Raw genomic sequence first — 22,969 nt, 5'->3', positions numbered from 1 at the left:
TGCATTCAGAACACAATAAAATCACATTCAAATGAGGCTCATCAATAATATCAGCTAGGACAATCAATGACTGAAACCTTACAACATCAATATTCATCAGATAGCACCAAAGTACTATATTTGTTTTGGCCTGAGCACAAAAACTGTGAATGTCATGTACACTAAAACTAAAAACTAAACTGAATGCCGAAGCGCCAATATGCAAAGGGTCTTTGTTATGATCACTTTCCTGGTTCTCAATTCCAGATAATCCCTCCTGCCAACATGGGTCGCAAGTTCTCCGCTCCTGGCTACCTCTGTCCGACCCTCCCCACGCCTCCCAGCACCACCAGTACCCCCGCCACGGCCCACCTCCCCAATCCTGCTAATCCCTCCGTCCCCCTGGGCCACCGGAAAGGCTCTCTGGGCCCAGTAGGCCCGGGGTTTGGGTACACCCCGGCTTCGTACAGCGCTCCTCAGTGGGCAGGACCCACAGGCAACTGCCAGGTCGGCATGCTCAATCCCGCCCAGTACCAGGCGCCCATGACTGCCCCTGTGTCCATGCACCAAGGCTACCACATGGGGACCACTGCGTCAGCCACCCAGAAATCAGTCAGCCAGGGAGGATCTAATTTAAGGCCTACGTAGCCCAGCCCAGTCCAGCTTGAAGCACATGTGCAAGAACGAGCTCTTTGTTTAATTTCAACTGTCTTTTTTTTTCTTTTTTTTTTTTTAAACCATTATTACTTGTCGTCCTCTCGGGCAGATTGAAGTCTGCCGGGCCCCGTCGGAGGGAGCGTGCAATACATACATATAAACATAGCGTACACTCGCCCCGCCTATTAGCTGTGAAATTGAGCTGTGATGAGCTGATTGGTCAGCCAAAGATGTCTATTTTCTTGTTGTCGAGGGCGACTGTGCACCACGCATAAAAAGTTCAGGATTGACGGCTTTAGGGTGAACTAAAAGGATGTACTTATAATACTGTGGAACCTCTAATGCCACTCTGAGCTTTATGCCATGATTTTAATTTCTATGCCTTTCTGTCTCCTCCACTGGCCCCTTCCCTCGCCATTGTAGGGCTTCAAATAGAATGTTCAGCGGGAGAAGAGGCCACTGAACTTGAGTGTCACAGCGTCATCTACAGGTGGCAACAAAAGAAAGTCATACAAGTGGAAATGTATTGGTTTAATGGATTAAAGCTTTGTGTCAGAGTGTCATTAGCGGCTTGAAACCCAAACTGGAGGTGTCACAGAAAGATATCTGTCTTTTCTGTGATGAGTCCAATCTTCATCTGGTGTCACAGAAAGACTTGGGACACAACCTTGGCTTCTAAGAGATCAGCAAGTCGTGCAAAAAGTACATTAAAGATTTGACGTCTAGTGTGTTTTAAGTCGACTGTGAAATAGCAGCACCCGAAAGCCCCACGCACCAAACTTTTTGTCGCTAGTGTACCCGTACGTTGTTGTCATTCCAAGCCAAAAGTGGGACGGTGAGCATGGAGTAAATATTGACCTGCTTGTAGGATGAGAGGTTAAGTTGTGGCAGTGTGAGGGAATTGTGTGAGAGCAAGTTGAAAGACTCTGTAAGTTTAGCAGGAGTGTGCAGATGGTTTGCTTTATATAGAAGGTGAAGTCAATGCAATAAATAAGGCGAGAGAAGCAACTGCCCCCTTTTGTAACCGTGGCCTTATTCCCTGAAGACATTTTTGTACATAGATAGTCGGCATATTTATGTCTGGTGTCAATTCTGATTTTGTGTTTTCTACAAAAGGCATCCTGGTGTTGAGCACCGCAAAGTGGAGGCGATGCTGCTGTAGTCATAAAACGGCTCGGGGGTGTTTTTATTTTGTTGTTTTTGTATTTGTTGGTTTACACTTGAATTAAACAAATCCCACATTGGTTCCACGCAACACCACAAAACTCTCACTCAAGTTTGAATAGTTTCGGATCGTGTTAGTTTTCAGACAGCTTTTGAGATAATTAGCCGCTTCGTTAGTGGGGCTCCCTGCTTTTCTGTGGTCTTTTTTTTTTTGTACGCATCTATTTAATAAACAGAAATGTTCTTTATGGACCTGTATTCAGCCATCAGATTTTGATGTTGTCTCACTGTAATTATTATTAAAGGTTGTTAAACAACATGTAGTTAAAGGAATATTTAAAAAGTGCAATTGCAGGGTTTATATCTCAATGTACTCGCTCATCCTGCTGTATATTAAGCTCCTCTATCGAAACTTTCCTTGTCCAGTCAAACACCACTTTCTTGCTTTCTATTTTATTGTACATAATCTTATTTTAATGTGCGGCTAACGCCCCCACAACCGAGCGTATCAAGACGAGCGAACGCACACGCACTCTTACCCTGGAAAACGTGAGGAACAATTTTGTGCCTTGCATTCTCACTGTTGATAAGTTCTTTGATTAGCCGTTGGAACATATCTTCCTTATCTTTGCTATCCAGCTTAAGGTCCACTTACTAGTGCCCTCTGTCCTCACTATTAGGACAACCTTGGCCGAAGTAGCAGGCATGCAGGTGTCCCAAGCCAAATTCTGTGCACCAATATGCCCACTATTAGTTTTGCTTCACTAGTCACGTGGTTATCTTCCTTGTATACTGAATTATGATCAAATTGTGAAAGGCAGACGTGGAAAAGCTTTTAGTAAGACAAGTCGTACGAGTAATATCTGAATTGTCTTACTAGTGCTTAGTGTACTTACTAGTACATGGACCTTTGGGTCTTTTCAAGGATTTGGAATATATGTCAAACCTCTTTCTCCACATCCCATCATCTCCATCTCCTTACACAATGTGAACACACACTGCAAATAATCTAGAAGTTGGTAAATGTTTTCCTGATTATTCACTGCTTCTAGTCGACTCATTCTTGTGTGCTTTTGGCTAGCTTTTGTTTGTTTTTGTGGATATCTCATGAAACCATTTCACAGAGGCGCTCCAGCGGCCTGCCCGTAGCTCGGACGACTAGTTAAAACTTCTCTAGAGAAAAAAATAAGTTCCTGCAATGCAGAATATGCAAAGTTTTATAGGGATTGGAGGGTTCATGGAATTATTTGCATGCCGATGAGGGTTACTGACTTCAGTTTTTTGATATGGGAATACTATCAGGATTGTTTGCCTTTTAGAGTCATCACCACATTGCCCCCCCACCCCCCCCCCCACCCCATTTGCATCCGCCAATGTCACAGGCACAAGTTTAATAGCGGTGTAAATGACTCAATGTGTTCTCTGCATGCCAGCTTCACTGGTGTCCAATCTGACAGCCACTGTACAGCACAAAAGATCCATATAGGACCTCAAAAAACAAGACATGAGGCTACTGACACAATTCTGCTCTTTTCGTATTGATTTCCTGTGATTTGGTGTCGGGTTTTTGTGTATGTTTTTCACATTGTATAAAACGAATTAAAAAAAATCTGTTAAATTGCCTATCTGGTTTAGTGTAATGTCCTTTTGCATTTACAACATTTTTGGCAAACTGGCTGTTTAGTACTCATGACAACTATCCATCTTCCTATAACTCAGTGCTTCTCAATTATTTTCTGTTACGCCCCCCCCTAGCAAGAAGAAAACTATTCGCGCCCCCCCTCCCCACCGTGACTATCCTAACTTGTCTTGTAAGTCGTAAAATGTTGCACTGTCGCAAACGTGACAGAAGTAACAATGAGAGCGCCACTGCCCCCTGCTGTAGTAAACGCGCAATTACACTTTATTCTAGTACTGCCAAAAAAAAAGCCTGTTCCCCAGGGTCACACGCGCCCCCCCAGGAATAGCACCGCGCCCCCCAAGGGGGGCGCGCCCCACTATTTGAGAAGCACTGGCCTAGGTGACTGATTCACAATTTGGTTTTGTCTGATATCAGAGATTAAATAAAGAAAACCAACTGGCTGATTGATTTGTTTTAATTGAGAGGGGAAAAAAACAGCAAAAGCATTTCACTAGCTGACCAGGAGATGGCGACAGCGTGGCATCTGAAGACCATGGATTGTTTGTTCTGCTATAGCCTAGGTGACTGATTCACAATTTGGTTTTGTCTGATATCAGATATTAAATATAGAAAACCAACTGGCTGATTGATTTGTTTTAATTGAGAGGGAAAAAAAACAGCAAAAGCATTTCACTAGCTGACCAGGAGATGGCGACAGCGTGGCATCTGAAGACCATGGATTGTTTGTTCTGCTATAGCCTAGGTGACTGATTCACAATCTGGTTTTGTCTGATATCAGATATTAAATAAAGAAAGCCAACTGGCTGATTGATTTGTTTTAATTGAGAGGGGAAAAAAACAGCAAAAGCATTTCACTAGCTGACCAGGAGATGGCGACAGCGTGGCATCTGAAGACCATGGATTGTTTGTTCTGCTATAGCCTAGGTGACTGATTCACAATTTGGTTTTGTCTGATAATAGATATTAAATAAAGAAAACCAACTGGCTAATTGATTTGTTTTAATTGAGAGAAAAAAAAACATCAGCAAAAGCATTTCACTAACTGACCAGGAGATGGCGACAGCGCGGCATCTGAAGACCATGGATCGTTCTGCTATGCCGGTTTAAAAAAAAAAAAAACGTAATTAGCTAGGGGTCAAAGGTCAAAGTTTACGGTTCAAAGTTCACCCAGGGGTCAAAGGTCGGTTCAAAGTTCACGGGGTCATGTGCAGAATTTCGATTTTTAACTAGAGTTGAAAGTTCAGGGTTCAAAGGTCACCCAGGGGTCACCACGGGGTCACCGCGGGGTCGCCACGGGGTCACCGCGGGGTCACCGCGGGTTCAAAGTTCAGGGTTCACTTTTTTTTTTTTTTTTTTAGGTTAACCTTTATTTAAACCAGTGCTTCTCAATTATTTTCTGTTACGCCCCCCCCCTAGCAAGAAGAAAACTATTCGCGCCCCCCCTCCCCACCGTGACTATCCTAACTTGTCTTGTAAGTCGTAAAATGTTGCACTGTCGCAAACGTGACAGAAGTAACAATGAGAGCGCCACTGCCCCCTGCTGTAGTAAACGCGCAATTACACTTTATTCTAGTACTGCCAAAAAAAAAGCCTGTTCCCCAGGGTCACACGCGCCCCCCCAGGAATTGGGGGGGCGCCCCACTATTTGAGAACCACTGCTATAACTGGACAATGGAGTAGTGGCACGATGGAAGCCTTATCTTACAAATGAAAACATTTAAGATTTGCTCAAGGAAAAATGTGTAATAGTCGAATAAAAGCAAAGAATTGACCATACTTCTAATCTACAACTGTATGCTTGACGCAGTCATAATACTTATTTCCAATTAATCCAGTGAGACAGCATTATGAATGTTATTTTATTCATCAAAAACGTACAACCTTGCAGCAGCAGTGCATCGAAGCACTGACTCATGAATTCAGAAAAAACACTAAAATTGGAATGAATGAATGAGGTCTTGATCATGTGTCCAGTCTACGTTTTTTCATAAACTGCCCTGCTCGGCATGGACTTGAAGGTTTGGCTTGATGCAGAAGTCTGTCTTGATGCATTCCTGATTGACCTCTGCCTTGCGACTGCTGTTGCTGCAGCTCGGGGGCTCTAACGGCAGACCTTTGTGGCGTCTTTCTGCGTGTCTGCATCGTGTGTCTGCTGGGCGTGCTTGGGCAGGAGGCGCCCGAGGGGACATCCGGCTCCACTGTTCCATTCAGGCTGAAATTCCAGAGTTCTAGATCATCTGCGGAGGACGACAGGTTGGACATGATAGATTGCGAGCATACCTGACCAGGATGATGGCATTGTAATGGTGAGGCACATATAGTATCTAAATTAGGGGTATCCAAAGGTTGCAGCTCATTATTATTATTTGTCCGCTGAATATTCTAATAATAATGAGGCCTGAATCAAAAGGAAATGAGATAAAGATAACATTCTTAAAAAGAGCCCACTTTTTTTTTTTTAACCAGAAAAGAAATGGACAGCTACAATCAGCATCAAATTCTAAAGTCATGAAATAGTATCATTTCTGTGTACCGAACCTACATGACTTTCACTAAGACCACACCACACCACACCAGAATGACTGCTTTCAGCTCTCCTAAATGCACAAGACTGCCACCTGCAGTTGAAAAAGGGATCTCAGGTGAAACTATTGACGTAAATGGGGACTGAGAGCCTTGTTGTGGAAAACATTCCAGATTTAGGTTTTAAATGCGCCGTGCTTCAAGCGAACATTTGACTTTTGAGCAAGCTTTAGATAGGCCATCACGCGAGTATAGATAAAAAAAAAAAAAGCAATCAAAGCAGGTCAGCTGACTCAATCACCTCCTTCTCTGAAGAGGTGTTCCACGTTCTCTGCATGGTTGTCCTCCTGATTTTGCCTCTTTGCCTCCATTTCCCTACGGAACTTCTGCTGCAGCTCCTGCTGCCGCTGTTTACGCAGATGCTTGGGGTCCGTGTGCCACTCTGACGTCGCTAACGTCTGTCTGGGAAAAGCAGCGGTGTGCAATCAGAATGACTGACCTCCATTAATAACCTAAATCTTCCTATTTGCTCCAGGTTTCTTCAAATGTGACATGAGAGATAGATGGGGTTGGCACAGAGGTGGGCTGAGGGTGTTTACCTTGAGCTTTCGCCCTCGCTTTGAACGTCTTGAGCGTCAGGGGTGTGTGTTTCGGAGTCGCGCTCTCTCTGGTTGCTGACTCGAGGCTCCGGTGGTATGATGGCGGGCCTCGGTTTGTCCTCTCGCAGCAGGCTACAGAAACGAGCCTTCTCCACGGAGGGCTCGCTTTCCGAGCGCTTGGTCTGGGCCGGGTCCAGAGCGGGCAGTGGCTACGTGCGTGGAAAAAGCTATCCATTTGTTTTTTGTCATTGCGGGCCAAATCATAGTTGTGGTTTGCTTCAGACTTTGATTATGAAAACGTGTAGGGAATTCTCAGGAAAAGCCTGCTCGAGCATCTGAACGAATGGCAGTTGTGTAAAAGCTTGTTTGCATATTTATTAGGCAAGGTCCATCAGCTGACAAGGGCTGCAACTTTTGAATACTTTGGGAAAGGATACTTTTATCTGATCACTTAACAGGATGAAAATTGAATCGATTTTATTAAACAAGTCCAATTGTGGTCGCCATACACATGCTCTACATTAGTGTCTGTGACTTTAATGTCACCACTATATACTGTATAAAAATCCCCATATGGTGGTTATTGAATAAATGAATGATCCCCAATGTCTCTTACCTGCTTGGGGATCTTGTTAATAGCCTGAAGGTACGCTTTGTCTAGGATGCAGTTTCCAAGGGCGTTCCCGAAACACCTAAATACAAAACAAGAGCTAAAAACTAGGACAGCAACTATTGTGTGAAGTTGAATGGTCACATTTCAGTACTTGAGCGCTCTCTTCATGCCATCGGTGACAGCCTCCTTTCTTGCTTTCTCCAGGGACAAAGCCTTAGACTTCAGTCCCTCGCTTACTCCGTAGCCCACATCTTCATGGAACGCTCCATCCTGGTAGAAAACAAGACACATAAATACAGTATGATGATCGTCACAGGATGAATGACACTAATAATTTTTATGTAGCAGACTATGTAGTCAAATGAATAATACATTTGGAGTGTTTTACTATTGGGTTGTTTTAGTGTTCTATAAATAAAGTTAAATATTGGAAAAAAAATACAATAACTTTTTACTTTTAAGTTGAGTGTAAACATTGATTTTCGTATACTGAAGGAGGGATTTATAAGAGCAATAATGCCAGCCAGGTGTACAAAAGATTTGCAGCTGCGGACCTATGTCTATGAATATGGAACAGTAGGTTTCTTTTTCTGGAAACCGCAGTGCTATTCTTCTTGTTTAAAAAAAAGAAAAAAAAGAAACATGTCACAAAGAGGTTGAGTGAGGCACATGGAAGCATTTTAAATGAGTCAATGCTGTGACGCATTGCTCTCTTTACATCAAAAATATTTTGTGACAATGCCATGAATAATGGGATATATCGCTTTTCTAGTGCCTGTCAGTTATTCACTATATTTTAAGATGTATTGTGGGATACACTATACAGGACATGGCCTATATTCACTAGATCCAAACTGTATTCACTAGATCCAAACTGTACTAAAAAATGGCAAACCCACTATATAGGGCACCATAAAGTGAATAGGGTGTGATTGTAATTTATTCCTCACCTTGAGCTGTACTTTGACGAAAGCGCTGACCCCAACGTAATACTTCCCGTTAACCAGGTCCACAAAGTCTACAAAGACAAACAGGAGGCTGTGTTGGTTAAGATACAGAGGATGGTGGTTGCCCTGGAAACAGATTACTATGGCAACAGAGAAGACAGAGACAAAAGTATCCAGTACCGACGGTCTGCTGCGAGATGGAGTGAGACCACCCGTTATATCCAAACATCTCATTGGCCAGGCTGATTACACGGTGGCCCTCGATGTAGCACACCTTCAACGATAAAATGGTGAAATCTGCTATTAGCTACTCTTGTTTGCAGGCTATTTAAGGGACTTATTATGCAGGGACATTTTAAAACGCTTAAAGACTTAAAAAGAAAATGCAATCAAACAGTTTTAAATTATGGAAAAGGGAATGCACAACTCTATTTTAGATTGTTTTTTATTATTATTATCATCTTAAAAACATGCCTTCTGTCCTCCTCCAGCGATTCTGGTACTGATAAATTCTGGCCCCAGCTTCTGTCGCAGTGCATTGTGGACAGCTTGCTGCTCCTCGGCTGTGTAAGCACACTGACATGTCGTGTGTGCGTTTGTGTTGGGGGTAGAAATAAGTGAGAATTAGTTGCATTTCTTTCCGTTGTGCAGTGTACACACGTTCATTTTGAAGAGAAACTCTTCTAAATTGTTTCGTCATGTCTTTCATACCTGGCCGAAGCGCTTGGGAGACGACATTCTCTCCTCGGATATGTTGGACATTTTAAAATCGCGCCGGAGGAAAAGAGAAACGACAAGAACCAAAGAGTGAAGCTACAGGTAAATATAACATTTCAAAATTCATGGCGCGGCGTCTTGTTCTGCTCGTCATGGCTTCGTCTTTACACGCTTTGAATGCTTCGTTACTGCCTCAAGTGGTAGGAAGGCGAAATGCATGACTAACCCAGAGGACAAAGAGGGAGGGGGGTGTTCACAAATGTGTGTGACATCAAGTAACCCAGAACTATTGTTATGTGTCACGACAGTGACGTAAAATTTATTTTTATTTTATGTCGACACTTCCCGCACAGATAACACGTACAGAAATTGGATTTGTGGTGCGTTCAAGATTTAGGAAAATAAAGCTTTAAACGTGCCACTGAATCAATATGGAGTTATTGTATCAATCTTGCAAAGTTATGACCATTCATAATATTCTTTATCTTCTCACGTGTGTTCTCTAACAAAATACTGCTACAAATGGGAAATAGGCTTCTCTGAAACCAACAACTCCGCTTTGTCGTTGATCTTTAAAGTATGTTAAATGTGCGCCTCTCTGATCCAATAAGAGCAGATTAAATGTCACACGACACAACTGCTGCAAACATGATTGCACGGGGCCGTGGATTTCAATGTAATTCCAATAATAATTGGAAGCAAAACAGCGAGAGGATTTTTGATCGATAAAAAAACAATTATTGCACACATTTCAAAATATGCGCGTGCAGTGACAGATGGCTGCATGTGATACTGGAGATTAGGGTCGCGTGTGCATGCGTGCGCGTGTATGGATGCACACGCGCGCGCGTGTATGCGTACGCAACTCCTTCTGTTTGTTTCGTCTACGTCTCCTCTCGTAAACCACAGCACTATTCTTCCACCCTTGCCTAAATAGACACCGCCGCGCGTGCACGTGGTAGCAGCAGCGGGATCGCGTGTATCTCGTCAAAACAAAGCGAGGGCGCGCGCGCGAGAGCGGTCTGAGGCGCATGCTTCATGAATGAGTCCTCCCGCGGTCTTCCCTATTCTTCCACTACACTATCCGTACCACCGCCCCCCCCCCCCCTCTTCCTCTCCCTCTAAAGGACCACACACCGGACCCGTAGCCCGCCCGATGCCTGACTGGAAGCTCCATACGGTGGATCGAGCCCCGGTGAGCCCCCAATGAGCCCGGAGGGAACCGACCTGACATCGGAGCTGTATGCACGCGTCATCTCGATTGGGACCAGGCGACAGGATACTGAACGGTGAGCGTGGCAACTTTAGATTCACTGTAGTGCATTTTTAAAATGGATTTGAAGGTGTTTGTGTGTGGGGAACACCTTTAAACATTCATTTTCTTGGATCAACGTGGACTGTTGTTTGCACGCGCGTCAGTCTGATTGGCCATTTTGTGTTGAATAATCACCACGGGCTGGGTCGCAGACTGACTGCTTGCGCTAGGCCGGGAAAGCAATCTTGTGAGGTGATCGTAAAAATGTTATCGTAAAAAGACAAAGAGGAGAAGGGAACGGGGGTGGACGGCTGCAGAAAGCCCCCCTCCAGACTGGCGTGGCGTCTCTGTTGGCTTCCAACCTCACCTTTGATTTAAAACATGACAACACGCCCATGTTATGTTAGGTGTGGACAGGCATTGAAATAAGAGTGCGTCGTTAGTTTTTGTTTGAAGAAAAAAAAAAAGATCCCAGACTGTTGTTCACACTTCTGATCAGTGGGTGGCGCGTTTCTATGGAGAGACACCCAAATAAAAGAAGCGTCATGACGACCATAACCTTAATAGTATCCGGCATAGGGCTCCGTCCTAGTGTGGTTTAGTAATAGAGTAGACAATTAAACTCTACGAATAAACTGTGCTATAGTAGACAGTGTCGCACACTATAGTAGCCTCAATCCTCATCAAGACAAGTAAATAAAAGCTCAGATGGCTCTCCATAATGCATTAACCCATGTACCTAAGTTACCTCTTATCTTATTTTTTTTAGACCGATACCAGTATGATTCGTCAAATCTTGACTTAGTCATTGATACCAATGCCTAGTGCCGATATCACTCATATTTTTCCTACATAAAATTTCCCCCAAAAAAACCATGACAAATGATTTTGAATGAAAGAATATATATATCAAATATAGCAAATCTCCTTTAAATTTCATGAAATTAATTGCAATTTTCTCTTCTTCTAGTTTCTCATTCTAATTCAGATTAGTGAATACGGTACCTTGAAACTTGTATCTGTTGTAACTAATTATCCATTAGCATCCAGTTATCAAACAGGACACAGTTTTGTCTCTGTAGTAACATGTAGCTGCCTTACAAGCCAAATTTGTCCTAGTTGTTACTTGTTGACCTGAACATGGATATCAAGGAGAGAGAACAAGTGCGAAATACCCTCCGTCTTCTCACGCTGCACATGCACGTACATGCTTTTAGTTTTGGCCAGAGTGTTTGTGTGTGTTTGTGTGTGTGTGCGTGTGTGCGTGCGTGCGTGCGTACGTGGTGAGCTGGCAGCGCAAGTTGAGTAAATATTGCAAAACTCTCCCAGTCAATGTGGAAATAACAGACAATATTGTAGCTCAAGACTGCACATGTACAGTTACTCTTTAAAAACACAGTCGTCCAACTCGAGGCCCACGGGCCATATCCATATGACGCCTACAAAAAAAAACCTCACCACATTTTTCTCTTCAAATCTTGAATAAAAAATGATAACCAAATGCAGGGGGAATTATATGATATAATGGGATTATTATATATATTATAGAGTATTACAAAATAATTTAACTGCTATGCGGCTAGATAAACAGTGCAGCCCAGTTTCTGGATACATTTTCTGATAAAGTAGGTTATTTGTGAATTGAAGTTATTTTCCATAATATGACTTCTCCATTACTGTCTTTGAATGTGTTTTATGTTCAAAACAAGCATAATCAGTTGTGTTGTGAAAACTACTGTATTTAACTTTCACCGAATAAAGTAGCTTAGTAGGTTTGAGAGATCTTTAACAAAATGTGGAGAAGAAAAGAAAGAAATGATCATTTAGAAAAATGAATGAATGAAATGTTCCTGCTCTCGGCATATTTTGACACATTTATGCTTGTCCCTATGGAGATGCTGGATGGACTCAGGCGGAGGCACGCCTCCCGCTCCTCCCCCCGACCCCTCTCCCTCAACTTCAGCACCTTCTCGGCGGCTCCCGCGAGCCCGGACTTGGACGCTGGCAATGAGCATCCAATCAGGAGGTGAGCATCTCACGCGTCAAAATTAATGGTCTTTTGGTTAATCTATTTATCCGTGTGCCGTTAAATCCCGCCGTATCTCTTTACCATCAAGTCGAAACCATTTGACCTTACACTAGCAGTGCAGTGAAGGCCCAGTCCAGTGTTGTCAAGTCACAAGTCAATCTAAATAAAGAGAGGGGACCACGACATCCCATATAATTATCTCATCTGTACACAAATATAACATGATGCAAGATAATCCAATTCAACACAACTTCAACAATCAATAGGTAATGTAACATTTGGGTGTCAATAAAAACTTTTATATGCTGAATTTAATTTAGCTTTCCCCAAATAGTATTGTACTTTTTCAGTTTGTGATTTCCGATAACATTTACACAAACATCCAGCAAGGCTGTGTGGAGATTTTTGACTCGACTTCCATCATGTATTTTTAAAAGAAATTTCTGTGTGTATCATGGGTAAATGTGGAATGTAGCCCACACTTCAAACAAGCTTCAAAGTGCTTTTATAAAAGCATTGCTACCTTGTACATAATCGTCGCTCCTATCGCGTGAGTCGTGACAAAGCAGAAGGAGCGCCTTTATTGTATCTTAGCTTCCTCCTGCTCTTGTTTGTGTTTTCAATGAGCCATGCGAGCTGTCTTCCTCTTCTTCTTCCTCCTCCCAGCTTTACAGTGACAGTTGCTCAGCTGCTGCCTACACCGCACTGGCATCTGTGTGCTGCATAAATATTTGTTGGCATCAATGCCAGTATTGTTTGGGAACCCATTTTGCTCCCTCTCTGTTCTCTCCTCCTCTCTGAGACCTCGGGGCATCGCCCATCCTACTTTCTCACTTCTCATCACTCTGTCCTACTTTTCTTTTGCGTCTTCCTCTCTCGCTGACTTTTCATCTTCTCTTTCCTCTGCGTCTATTACTGTAAACGTTGCCGAGTGTGTTTTTCTTACTGGTGTCGCCCCTCCTCTATGACTCCTATGAGGACTCTGCACCGGCTCAAGCTGATGAGCTCGCCCAGCCTCAGCGAGCTGGCCAAGAGTGACAAGGGTTCGCCGGAAGACAGAGGCGAGAAGCAGAAGAGGGCTGGAGCCAACGCCACTTGGAACAGGTACCGTTGGGGTTTGACCCATTCCTGGGTCACGTATGGTACACTTCCTCGCACAAGTGCCTAACCCTTTCTTTCAAATAGTTAGATTACTTTTGTCCAAAGTTGGGTTTTGTGTGTCCTTGCAGCATCCACAATGCCGTCATCGCAGTGTTCCAGAAGAAAGGTTTGGCCGACAATGAACTTTACGTTCTCAACGAAGGCGTCCGGTAGGTTGATATATGAAATGAAATGAATTAAGATGCATAAACTACTATTTAGTTCTACTATTACTGGATGTTTTTACACCGCAAAAAAATAGTTGATGTTTTTTTTTCGGGTGTCAGAACAGATTAATGGCATTTCAATTCATGTCAATGTGTAAAGCTGCTTTCCGATACAGGAACACAATATTGAACTCAAAAGTCAAAACAACACTGTAAAAAAAAATACAACTAGGTGTACTTGTAGTTAAGTACAGTAAGCGTACTTTTGTCCCATTTGTGGATTTTTTAATTCAAATTTTTTGTTGTTAAAATTCCTCTTCAAATTGTGCCGACTCACCACTTTGTTAACGACGCTTGTTTATGTGCCATGTGTTCACGGCAGATATGTCATTATCTTCACACACTCCAGTCGTCTAACGCACATACACCCTCATTACGAAACAGTAAAGTACACACGCACGCCCCCACGAATAAAGAAGAGATGCAATGTCCCGTTTTTGTAACGTAGCGAAGACAAGTAAACATTTGTTTTGTGCCGGTTGCAAATTGACACGTTTAGCTTCTCATCCTTAAATCACCTAATAAAGTCAATGTTCCTCCATCAGGCACCTGCTGAAGACCGAGCTGGGTTCCTTCTTCACCGAATACCTTCAGGTAATCCCAGTAGGTCAACTGCATAATTATAATGAAATCTTTAGTGTTCAGTGTTTCTGAAGCTTTATTGAGCCAAGGTGCGTACAGCGAAGCCTCGGTGTATGGCGGGGGAATTGTTCCCGACCCGGCCGCCATACGTGAAAATCTGCTGTATAGAGAGACCAATCGAAAAAAAAATATTTTTAATAGTTCTACACAGTGGAAAAATAAAATTCTGTATTTGACTAATTTTCTCCTACCACATGTGGATCTCAAACGTAAGGAACAATCACCATGAGATGAAATCACGGTTCATTACACTTTTTAGTTGAACACAAAGCTATTAGTACATAAATAAATGAACAAATATGTATTTATCATTTTCAGTTGGGAATCACTGTCACTTCTACACGTTGGTGGCAGACGTTTTATTTTTGTCTCTCATTTCATGTTGCAGAACCAGCTGCTGACAAAGGGTATGGTCATCCTGAGGGACAAAATAAGGTTCTACGAAGGTATGATTTCCTCTAAAATTGATACACTACTATAATATAGTATAGTTCACGGTTATCTTAATAGCATGTTGTCATAATGTCACTCTGATGCAACTCGCTCACAAACATATTTTCAGAGTCCAAATAAGGAGCAGGCGTTGTGTGTCATTTCCGTTGCCAACTTGCAGGTCAGAAGTTACTGGACTCTTTGGCTGAGACGTGGGACTTCTTCTTCTGCGATGTGCTGTCCATGCTGCAGGCCATTTTCCATCCAATCCAGGTAGGCTGGCATTTCAAGACGATAATCAGCAAGCACAAGAAAATGCTTGCATATGTTACCTGGGCCTTCAGTGGGGTCTTAATCCACTTCTTAGTACCACCACTATCATCTTGCACAATGATAGAAACCATTCAATATTAGGGGTGTAACGATTCATCGATACACATCGATTAATCGATATAATGCTCTACGATTTGTCGGCATCGATGCTCAACGTAAACATCGATCTATATCGCCCGTTTTTGACCTCGGACATTAGACGCGACTTTATTTTGAAATCCAGTTCATTGTTGCTTGCTTCCTCTTTCCGGGAGCAGTGTGCGGCGTGTTGTGTTGTGAGCAGAGCAGGCACGTGAAAGGGGAGGCGACAACTAGTACGCGGCTCCTGGGCTGGTGCTATGGCTAGTGTCCAAAAAGACGAGGAAATTGGCTCCCCTATAGGCTTCAAGTCATTCTTTGGAAGCACTTTGTAATTTCCTAAATAACGAGTTTGCAATACCTTGTTCCGTATCGATCGTAGAGCACTATATCGTGATGTATCGTGAATGAATCACAGCAGGCTTTAAGATATCGGTAAATATCGTATCGATATGATATCGTATCGTGACAAAACCCGCGATTTACACCCCTATTTGATATTCGACATAAATGCAACCGTGTCACGTGCATCATATAAAATAGGTCACAATCAACTAATAACAAGACATAAACAATGTCATTCTGATATATCATACATCATTTTGTCTTCTGAGCACATTAGAATGACAAAGCAACACATAAAGCCTGAAATCTGTTTGGACAATAGTGCAAATGTGACCCTAAGCCTTTTTTTTCTTTTTCAAATTCACCACTTTGCTGAGCTTTGTTGCTGTTGTCGCTCGCGCACAGGGTAAGGAGCCATCTGTCCGTCAGCTGGCTCTGCTCCACTTCAGGAGCACAATCGTACTGAGCGTCAAGCTGGAGGACGCCCTGTCCCGGCCCCGGGCGCGGGTGCCGCCCTCCGTAACTCAGATGCTGCTCATCCTGCAGGTAACGCTGTTCTTGATGATGCTCGTTTTGACAGATGGGATGTGACAACAACATTTGTGACCAAAAAAAAAATATTTTCCATCCATAGAATGACATTTTGTGTGAGTGATTGACAAATATTGATTTGATCACTGCAGGGTGTTCATGAGTCACGTGGCGTGAATGAAGATTACTTGAGGCTGGAGTCGTTGGTCCAGAAGGTGGTCTCACCCTACTTGGGCACTCACGGGCTTTACTCTGGAGACAATATCGAGGACCACTGCTGTGTTCTGGGTGAGGCCAGTATGTAGTTTGGGAGTATTTAATGGTGATATAAATTGAGGTAAAACAAAAAGTAGTTTGTTTTCAAGAAATTCGTTTTATGTTTTGAAGAAAAAAAAGTATTTTATATTTGTCAAGTATAATTATAAAATATATATATAGCATTTTCAAATAACTGTTTATATATGCTCCCTTAGAGAAGCGCTTCCAGTGGGGCTGGTCCAAGTCTGCCGAGCATCTATCCAAGAACCCGGTGGTCCGATCAAAAAGCTACAACATCCCGCTGCTCCTCACGCCCGTGGCCGAGTATGATGCCGACTGCGGCTCTGTGGGGAGCGGAGGAATCCGTCGACACTCGGCCTGCGAGATAATCTCTTGCCTGGAGGAGCAGAAGTTGAACTACGCCGAGCTGGCAGCCAGTTCCGAGCTTTCCGGCTCCGCCTCCAACAGGCTATGCGTGGGCTCGCAGTTCAAAGGTATGTTTATATGTGTTATGTTACCAGCAGCCAGTCATAACCAACAAGAATGAAAATCCTGAAAGACGGCTGCACCTAAATGTTTTATTTGTTCTAATACTTCTGGCAACGCCCTCTTTGCACCGTTTTCACATGTCAGTGAGAGGCGGAACAAAAGGCTGCTATCACAAAAAAACGACATTCAAACCGGGGTTATGCCGAGTTCATATCCACTGTATCACTTGCCATCATGTGTAGAATTGCAAAGAATCCTCAAATAGGTAGCTTTTCCAATGCTCAGAACAAAAATGCTATAATGCCCCCATGACCTGATAAATGTGATTGACAGGCATGATGCAGACAGGAGCCGCCTCCATGGAACTCCCGCTATCATCCTCATCCATCCTACACTCGTCGGGGGCTCTGCACGGCACCGAGACCACCACCACCGTGATCGACCTCGGCAAGGCAGGGTCCTGCTCGCCACTCAGCGAGTCATCCAGCCCGGAAACCATTATCGGACAAGTCCTCCAGTCGGCGGACTCCGACTCGGACGGGATATTCATCGACTTCCCGCCTCATTCCTCCGAAGCTCTCCGCTACGGCTGTGAGAGCAGGCAAAGCACAGTGTAGCTGCGAGCACCCACACACGCATGCACACACACACACTTGTGATTATTAATGTTAGTACACTTCAACAAGTACATTTCATTGCTTTGAATCCATCCATCCTCTCCTCCATCCATTTATGCTACTTCCATGAAATAGTTTAATTCTAAAACTTAATGGCATGAAACAGCAGTGGAGCCCTGTTCGTTGATACATTCCAGACAAACTGAAATTTGCAAAGATATTATGGAATCCAATTGCAACTTGTGGCAAAACACGGAACTACACACGCACAACTTCAAAATTCGAGCTTGCCTGTACACCGTAAAAAATTATACCCCCACCAAAAAAAGAACACAGACCTCCACCAAGGTCAAACTCTTAACAACTAGTGACCAAAAATTCAACGACTGTTTATTTATATGGTATGTCAGAACCAACCATGTGTACATGTCTTTTGCATGTGTAAAAGAAAACAAACAAAAAAGAAACAGTCATCATTTTGCGCAAAGCATTCTCAAGGGATACATTGTGGGTCAAAAATGCGAAGATGCGTGTGGTCACTGGCCATTGAAAAGCATGCACCTCCAATATTTGTATTTTGTTACCCGTTTTGCTTGATTGAGAGAAAAAATGTCGAGGTGTTTTATTTTTCTGAAAACTGAGAAAAAATGCATTGAAAAAATAAGCAACATTTAGAAACATACTTTTGAAAAAGATAGAACAGCAGATGTATGCTTTAACATAAAACACAAAAAAATGAAACAAAAAAGTGCTTGTACATGCTTTTCATAAAAAAAGATACGACTATGTGCCTATTAAAACAAAACAAACAACAAAATTGAGATACTTGCCTTAAAGAATAATTACAAAAAAATTAGATGCATGCTAAATCAATTTTGAAGTTTTTTGAAAGGAAAAAAAAAAGCCAGAATCTGGATGTGAAAGAAAAGAAAGGAAAATGCAGATGCATGTTTTTTTTTTAAATTAAGGAATAGATGGTTTATAAATAGAAAACATGTTACAAAATTTGACGAAACGTGCTTGTTTATAACGATGCAGGTTTTTAAACGTGGATTGGAGATACAACAAAGAAGTTTTCAAAAAGAATCAAAATAGAGATACCAGTCTCGAGAAAGGCAACACGTTGTTTTTTAAGATTTGTACTCCATTATAAAAGTTAACAAATTTAATACAATGCTTTGGAGAAAAGCGACTACAGAATATGAGTATGCATATTTAAAAATTCCCCCAAAATGCCCAAATTGGTCATTCACGCTTTTAAAATCATAATCAAAACGTTTCATGGTGGTTGCCTACGAAAACCTGCATCATGCTGGTTGCCTACAAAAACCTGAATCAGCACCTTTTTGAGGATCTGTCCAAAACCTTTATACCTTGACACGCCTCCTTCCAAAGTTTTGCGGAAGTCTTTCTTGTACTTTTCACTAACATTCAAACACCATGGGAGAGAGGATAATTGTCAATGCTGCAGGTGTACTATGTTTTTTAGTCTGTGTGATGAAATCATTTTGAAATCATTGTTTTTACTAGGTCTTCACAAACAAGTGGCGAGAGGCCTCCGTGCATCGTCACGTGTTTTACCATTGACTGAAATAATAATAATGAGCGCCTTCATTCCAATGAGGATCACATCATCCTTTTTTTTCTGAATGTAAAAAAGGAATGTCATTTAATTAAAAAACTAAAAAACGACTCAAGGGATTTCCACTCAGTCAAGCATTCTCCTATCTACATTTGTACCATTTTGAACATGTGTCGTATGTTATTTTTGCATTTGATCAACATTTTATGCTAATGTGGCTAATAGGCTGTTCTAATGTTGCTGCTTGTAGAGGTCCAAAGGGAAAAAGTTGCTTTCTAGATGGTGTTCTTGGATTTATTGTTGTTGTTGTTTGTTTTTTTGCTCTGTACAGATGGTAACTTTTTTTAATTGTTTACATTTCAAAAGACAATTGTACTGAATGTTGTCTCACACTGTATTTTGCACCTTGTAAATACAAGTGCGTTGTTAGTTTTTCAGATAGCTAAGGGGGAAAATGTTAAGTGGTCAGGATATGAATCTTTTAATAATAAGGGCTTTTTTAAAATTGATCTTTTACAACAAAAAAAAGTTTTACCTCAAGCTTTTTGTACTTTACTTTTTTGGGACAATCTATGGAGTTGTACTTTATATTAATTTGTTATACTTGCCTGGTATGAAACAATGTAGATTTGAATAAAATGTTCAAATGTGGGTTATCACATTTGTTTTGTTTTTGTGTTTGTTATATTTAGTTAATTATTCAATTATTACTTTCCGCCTTTCAATTTACTGTTAGTTTTCTGACCTTTTCAATATTTTAAAATTCCATTATTTTATTTAAAAAATATATGTATATATGTCTAACAAAATGCAAAATAGGCTACTCAACAGTTAGTACGTATACAAAATTTGTTTCCAGAAAATTGAATCAACACCATAAAATGCAATGCAATGCTTTTTAAAAAGATAACTAGATAATGGTATTTAAAATGTGTTTATAAAGATTTTTTTCTTTAAAATCACAAGTGTTTTCAAATCACTTTTCTTTGATTTGACGACTTTCCGTTAGTGATGTGCATTCCAGTTATTTTAGGTGAAGAGAATCTTTAGAATCAGTTCACGCAAAAGATTCGTTCAAACGAATCGTTCAACGAATTCTGATTGGCTGTTTGATCTGTGACGTCATTCGGACACTCTATTAGGTATACCGCCATTTTCAGGTGTTCCTAATAGGACAATTCATTAGGGAAAAATCAAGGTCAAAGCTTAAATGAAAGTGAAAAGTGCCACACCCGCCCTCACCCCCACTTTCTGATTGGCTGTTTGATATGGACGTCATTCGGACACTCTATTAGGTACACCGCCATCTTCAGGTTTATTCGCGAAGATTCACGAGTGAGTGGCAGACAGCGTTGCTGCTATGCCAGCCGACACACGTTATGCCGACATTGTTTTCATTTATTATTTGTTGGATTGTAGTCGAAGTGGCCCCAGCTTCAATGCGCATTACCGACACCTACTGGTTGAAGTCATGAACTGAAAAGAGAACGACTCACTTTAGGAAGTGATTCGTTCACTGAAAAGAAACCCGTTCTTTTGAACGAATTGTTCACTCTCGAGCCAACACTATTTTCCGTCGTGTTGACGGAGGTCTCGCGTTATTTAAGTAGCTCGCAGCTAGCTGCCGTTCTCGGCTGCTCAACACTGTCCAACAAGTTTCTCCCCTACAACGAAACATTGTTGCTGTTGTTTCTATTTTTGGTTAGATAAACTTTTTGCTTTGAGTGCCGACTTTGGCAAATCTCCAGCTGAGTTCGGTAAGACCTTTTTCGGCGACAAAAGTCAGTGCTAAACTTGTGCTAACGTGCTTTTACACTGACAGCGAAAACCCTTTTAACTAAAGTCGTGGGTTTTTTTTGTTTCGGATTCCAATTTGAGTCGAGTTTATGAGTCAGGCCGTTCGACTTTCTTTGTCAAAATAGGCATTGCTTTCTGTGGTTTGGCACCCGCGGATTTGCATATTCACCGAATTTATTTCTCCTTAAGAAAACATGAAATTTCATGTGACACACACAACAGTAGACTATTACAACCGTTCAAATGGTAACAACTGCCGTCACATAAAATGCTATCATTAGGATAGATTTCCAAAACGATTTAGTGGAGCATATTACCATGAAATTATATTAAAATGACCAATAAAATATGCCAGAATGATGTAGTATATAGTGTGAGTGTCAGTTTCAAAGGTTAGATGTTGTATAGTTCTTGTCACACGCTTATCTTAAAACACTGTGTACAGCTGTTGCTCATACCCTTTTGAAGGTGGAGGTAGAATGTCCAAATGGAGGCAAGCAGGCATGCAGGCCGAGGTAGAGAGGCGATGGCAGGCAGGCAGGCCGAGGGAGAGAGGCAATGGCAGGCAGGCAAAGGTGGTAGGCCAAGCAAGGATAGGGGGGAGAGGGAATGGCAGGCAGGCAAACAGGTGGCACACAGGTACAAATCCAAATCGTTTGTAAATCAACTAAGGTTTCAACATAAAGGGTTCAAAGAAGTAAACTAAAGTTTGGTTCCTAAATTCCAAGAGCTACAAGCCTGGGGCAAACTTGAAGTAGCTTGAAGCGGGCTTTTTAGCGGTAAAAAACTATGTCACTACTGTCTTCCTTCCTTGTCTAACTGAGACTAACTACCAAGTGGGAGCAGCCTATTTATTTCCCTGATCAGGTGACTGATCAGGTGACCAAATGCTTTGTCAAATAACGGTCCATGGCCCAAGGCCAGCGAATCTTAAACAAAAGTAAGAATTTAATCTAAGGTAACTAAATTGGCTCCAACATATAGTATAAATGTATGTAGTATAAACTCAAATTTCCCTTTGTTCAAATCTCAATTCCAATACAGTTGGTACAACTTCAATTAAAACACAATACAATGAATGATTTGCAAATCCTCTTCAACCTGTATTCGATTGTATAGATGACACAGACAAGATATTTCATGGTCAAACTCATTAAACTTGTTTTTTTGTTCATATTGGGTCATGTTAGTACTGAATCAACTATAACATTTTTGTTGTTGTTGAACACAAGCATCCGTTCCTGTACACTGGCGGCGGACGGCTGCGGCACGTCAATGAAGATGTCCCTGGTGCAGCGAGTGTTCCTGTCGTGGATTTTTAGTCTCATCTTCCTCATCATGCTGGTCCTCAAGCTGGACGCTAAGTTGCACTGGAACTGGTTTCTCATTTTCCTCCCCGTGTGGACGCTGGACACCATACTTGTCCTCTTATTGATGGTCAATCTGGTCGGTCGGTGCAAGGCCAATGCGGAGCAGCGCGAAGGCGACCCTGGTGCGGCCCGCCGGCTGTGGTACCTGGCGGCCATGGGGCTCAAGGTGGGCTTCTGCCTGAGCTTGTGCACCCGCCTGGAGAGGCTGACTGACGTGTGGCTCAGTGTGGTATGTGTGCCCCTCTGGGTCCTCCTGGGGGGCGCCCTGGTGGAGCTGGGACGCAGCGTCTTCCGTCCACGCAGGAACTGAACTTAAGCATTCTCCTTGCATGCATTTTTCATTTTCTTTCTTACCATTGATGACTCCAACAGACTGATTAGTTTTTTTTTTTTTTTTTTATATATACTAAGGTTCAATTTTCTTATTTAAATGCTTATTCTCTATGGTCACAATGGTTAGAAATATTTTGAATAAATACCCGTGTGTGGTGATTTGTTGGAAGAACACTGAGCACTTTGCAGAGCACTACTAGGACTGTATTGCAGCTGTTTCTTTTTATGCATGTCATTAGCTAAGTCTACACTAATGAGATATCCATATAAAGGAGGAAAAGCAGTTTGAATATTTGGAGTTGTCATATTTATTAATTAGCAATACACACGTGTGATGTAGTAGGGCTGCACCTAAGACAGGCTAGATTGGCGCCCTTGAGGACCAGACCAGACTTGGTGACCCCTGGTGTAAACACATTCTTGTATGTTGGCTTTTGTATTTGTGTGAATGCACTGGAAACCATAATCTTGTTAAACAAGTGTGGTGCAAAGAAAAATCACTGAATTCAATGTTCAAACTGTGAATGTTGCGATAGCTTAGTGTTTTTTTAAACGCGGTCGATTTGTTAAAGGGTTAAATTGAATCTCTGAACTTTTTTCCTCCTAACCATTTTGGTCCACTTTTTATGTATGTGCGTTATCTCTCTGAAAACGCAAAATTTACACTTAA

At 42.1% G+C, this 22,969-nt stretch overlaps 4 protein-coding genes across 9 annotated transcripts in view; 3 read left to right on the top strand and 1 right to left on the bottom strand.

Moving 5' to 3' along the window:
- The window catches only part of wnk1a (WNK lysine deficient protein kinase 1a), a 29,779-nt gene extending 26,356 nt beyond the window's left edge, over nt 1–3,423 (top strand). For 3 of the 5 annotated variants that reach the window (XM_061282951.1, XM_061282950.1, XM_061282952.1), the window contains exon 27: nt 247–3,423. In XM_061282951.1, coding sequence (XP_061138935.1) covers nt 247–627 — 381 coding nt within the window. In that variant the 3' untranslated portion in view covers nt 628–3,423. The remainder of the gene's footprint in view (nt 1–246) is intronic. The other 2 variants (XM_061282953.1, XM_061282955.1) reach the window with 2 other exon arrangements.
- A 1,864-nt stretch (nt 3,424–5,287) lies between these two features.
- Nucleotides 5,288–9,713, bottom strand: rad52 (RAD52 homolog, DNA repair protein). Its single transcript, XM_061282997.1, has 9 exons — nt 8,836–9,713; nt 8,599–8,700; nt 8,305–8,398; nt 8,128–8,195; nt 7,329–7,447; nt 7,181–7,256; nt 6,565–6,773; nt 6,267–6,427; nt 5,288–5,679 (listed from the first exon to the last, which is right to left on the bottom strand). Exons 1-9 carry the CDS (start codon nt 8,884–8,886, stop codon nt 5,405–5,407), a joined length of 1,155 nt encoding a protein of 384 aa, XP_061138981.1. The 5' UTR covers nt 8,887–9,713; the 3' UTR covers nt 5,288–5,404.
- A 165-nt stretch (nt 9,714–9,878) lies between these two features.
- On the top strand, nt 9,879–19,458 carry prr5a (proline rich 5a (renal)). The gene is made up of 11 exons (XM_061282992.1): nt 9,879–10,130; nt 11,992–12,122; nt 13,104–13,229; nt 13,355–13,435; nt 14,038–14,086; nt 14,523–14,580; nt 14,748–14,839; nt 15,728–15,868; nt 16,006–16,141; nt 16,327–16,605; nt 16,934–19,458. Exons 2-11 carry the CDS (start codon nt 11,992–11,994, stop codon nt 17,215–17,217), a joined length of 1,377 nt encoding a protein of 458 aa, XP_061138976.1. The 5' UTR covers nt 9,879–10,130; the 3' UTR covers nt 17,218–19,458.
- A 900-nt stretch (nt 19,459–20,358) lies between these two features.
- On the top strand, nt 20,359–22,883 carry LOC133156911 (transmembrane protein 60-like). Of its 2 annotated transcripts, none has more exons than XM_061283019.1 (2): nt 20,359–20,580; nt 21,829–22,589. In XM_061283019.1, the coding sequence occupies exon 2, from the start codon at nt 21,872–21,874 to the stop codon at nt 22,274–22,276; it is 405 nt and encodes a 134-aa protein (XP_061139003.1). In that variant the 5' UTR covers nt 20,359–20,580; nt 21,829–21,871; the 3' UTR covers nt 22,277–22,589. The 2 variants fall into 2 exon arrangements, with proteins under 2 accessions (XP_061139003.1, XP_061139002.1); XM_061283018.1 differs by having other exon boundaries at nt 20,361–20,556; nt 21,829–22,883.
- The last annotated feature ends 86 nt before the right edge of the window (nt 22,884–22,969 follow it).

This window comes from Syngnathus typhle, linkage group LG7 (genome assembly GCF_033458585.1).
Source record: "Syngnathus typhle isolate RoL2023-S1 ecotype Sweden linkage group LG7, RoL_Styp_1.0, whole genome shotgun sequence".
Taxonomy (NCBI): domain Eukaryota; kingdom Metazoa; phylum Chordata; class Actinopteri; order Syngnathiformes; family Syngnathidae; genus Syngnathus; species Syngnathus typhle.
The sequence above is the reverse complement of the archived record's forward strand: the minus strand, read 5'-3'. Positions and strand labels throughout refer to the sequence as shown.

Bases quoted from the DNA above. Each gene is read 5' to 3' on its own strand.
- rad52 (XM_061282997.1), bottom strand. From the start codon at position 8,886: ATGTCCAACATATCCGAGGAGAGAATGTCGTCTCCCAAGCGCTTCGGC. The intron at 8,399-8,598 runs GCATGTTTTTAA...TTATCGTTGAAG, and splicing joins TCGCTGGAGGAGGACAGAAG to GTGTGCTACATCGAGGGCCA. The intron at 8,196-8,304 runs GTACTGGATACT...TTGTCTTTGTAG, and splicing joins CATCTCGCAGCAGACCGTCG to ACTTTGTGGACCTGGTTAAC.
- prr5a (XM_061282992.1), top strand. From the start codon at position 11,992: ATGCTGGATGGACTCAGGCGGAGGCACGCCTCCCGCTCCTCCCCCCGA. The intron at 14,840-15,727 runs GTAGGCTGGCAT...GCTCGCGCACAG, and splicing joins CCATTTTCCATCCAATCCAG to GGTAAGGAGCCATCTGTCCG. The intron at 16,142-16,326 runs GTGAGGCCAGTA...ATGCTCCCTTAG, and splicing joins GGACCACTGCTGTGTTCTGG to AGAAGCGCTTCCAGTGGGGC.
- LOC133156911 (XM_061283018.1), top strand. From the start codon at position 21,872: ATGAAGATGTCCCTGGTGCAGCGAGTGTTCCTGTCGTGGATTTTTAGT.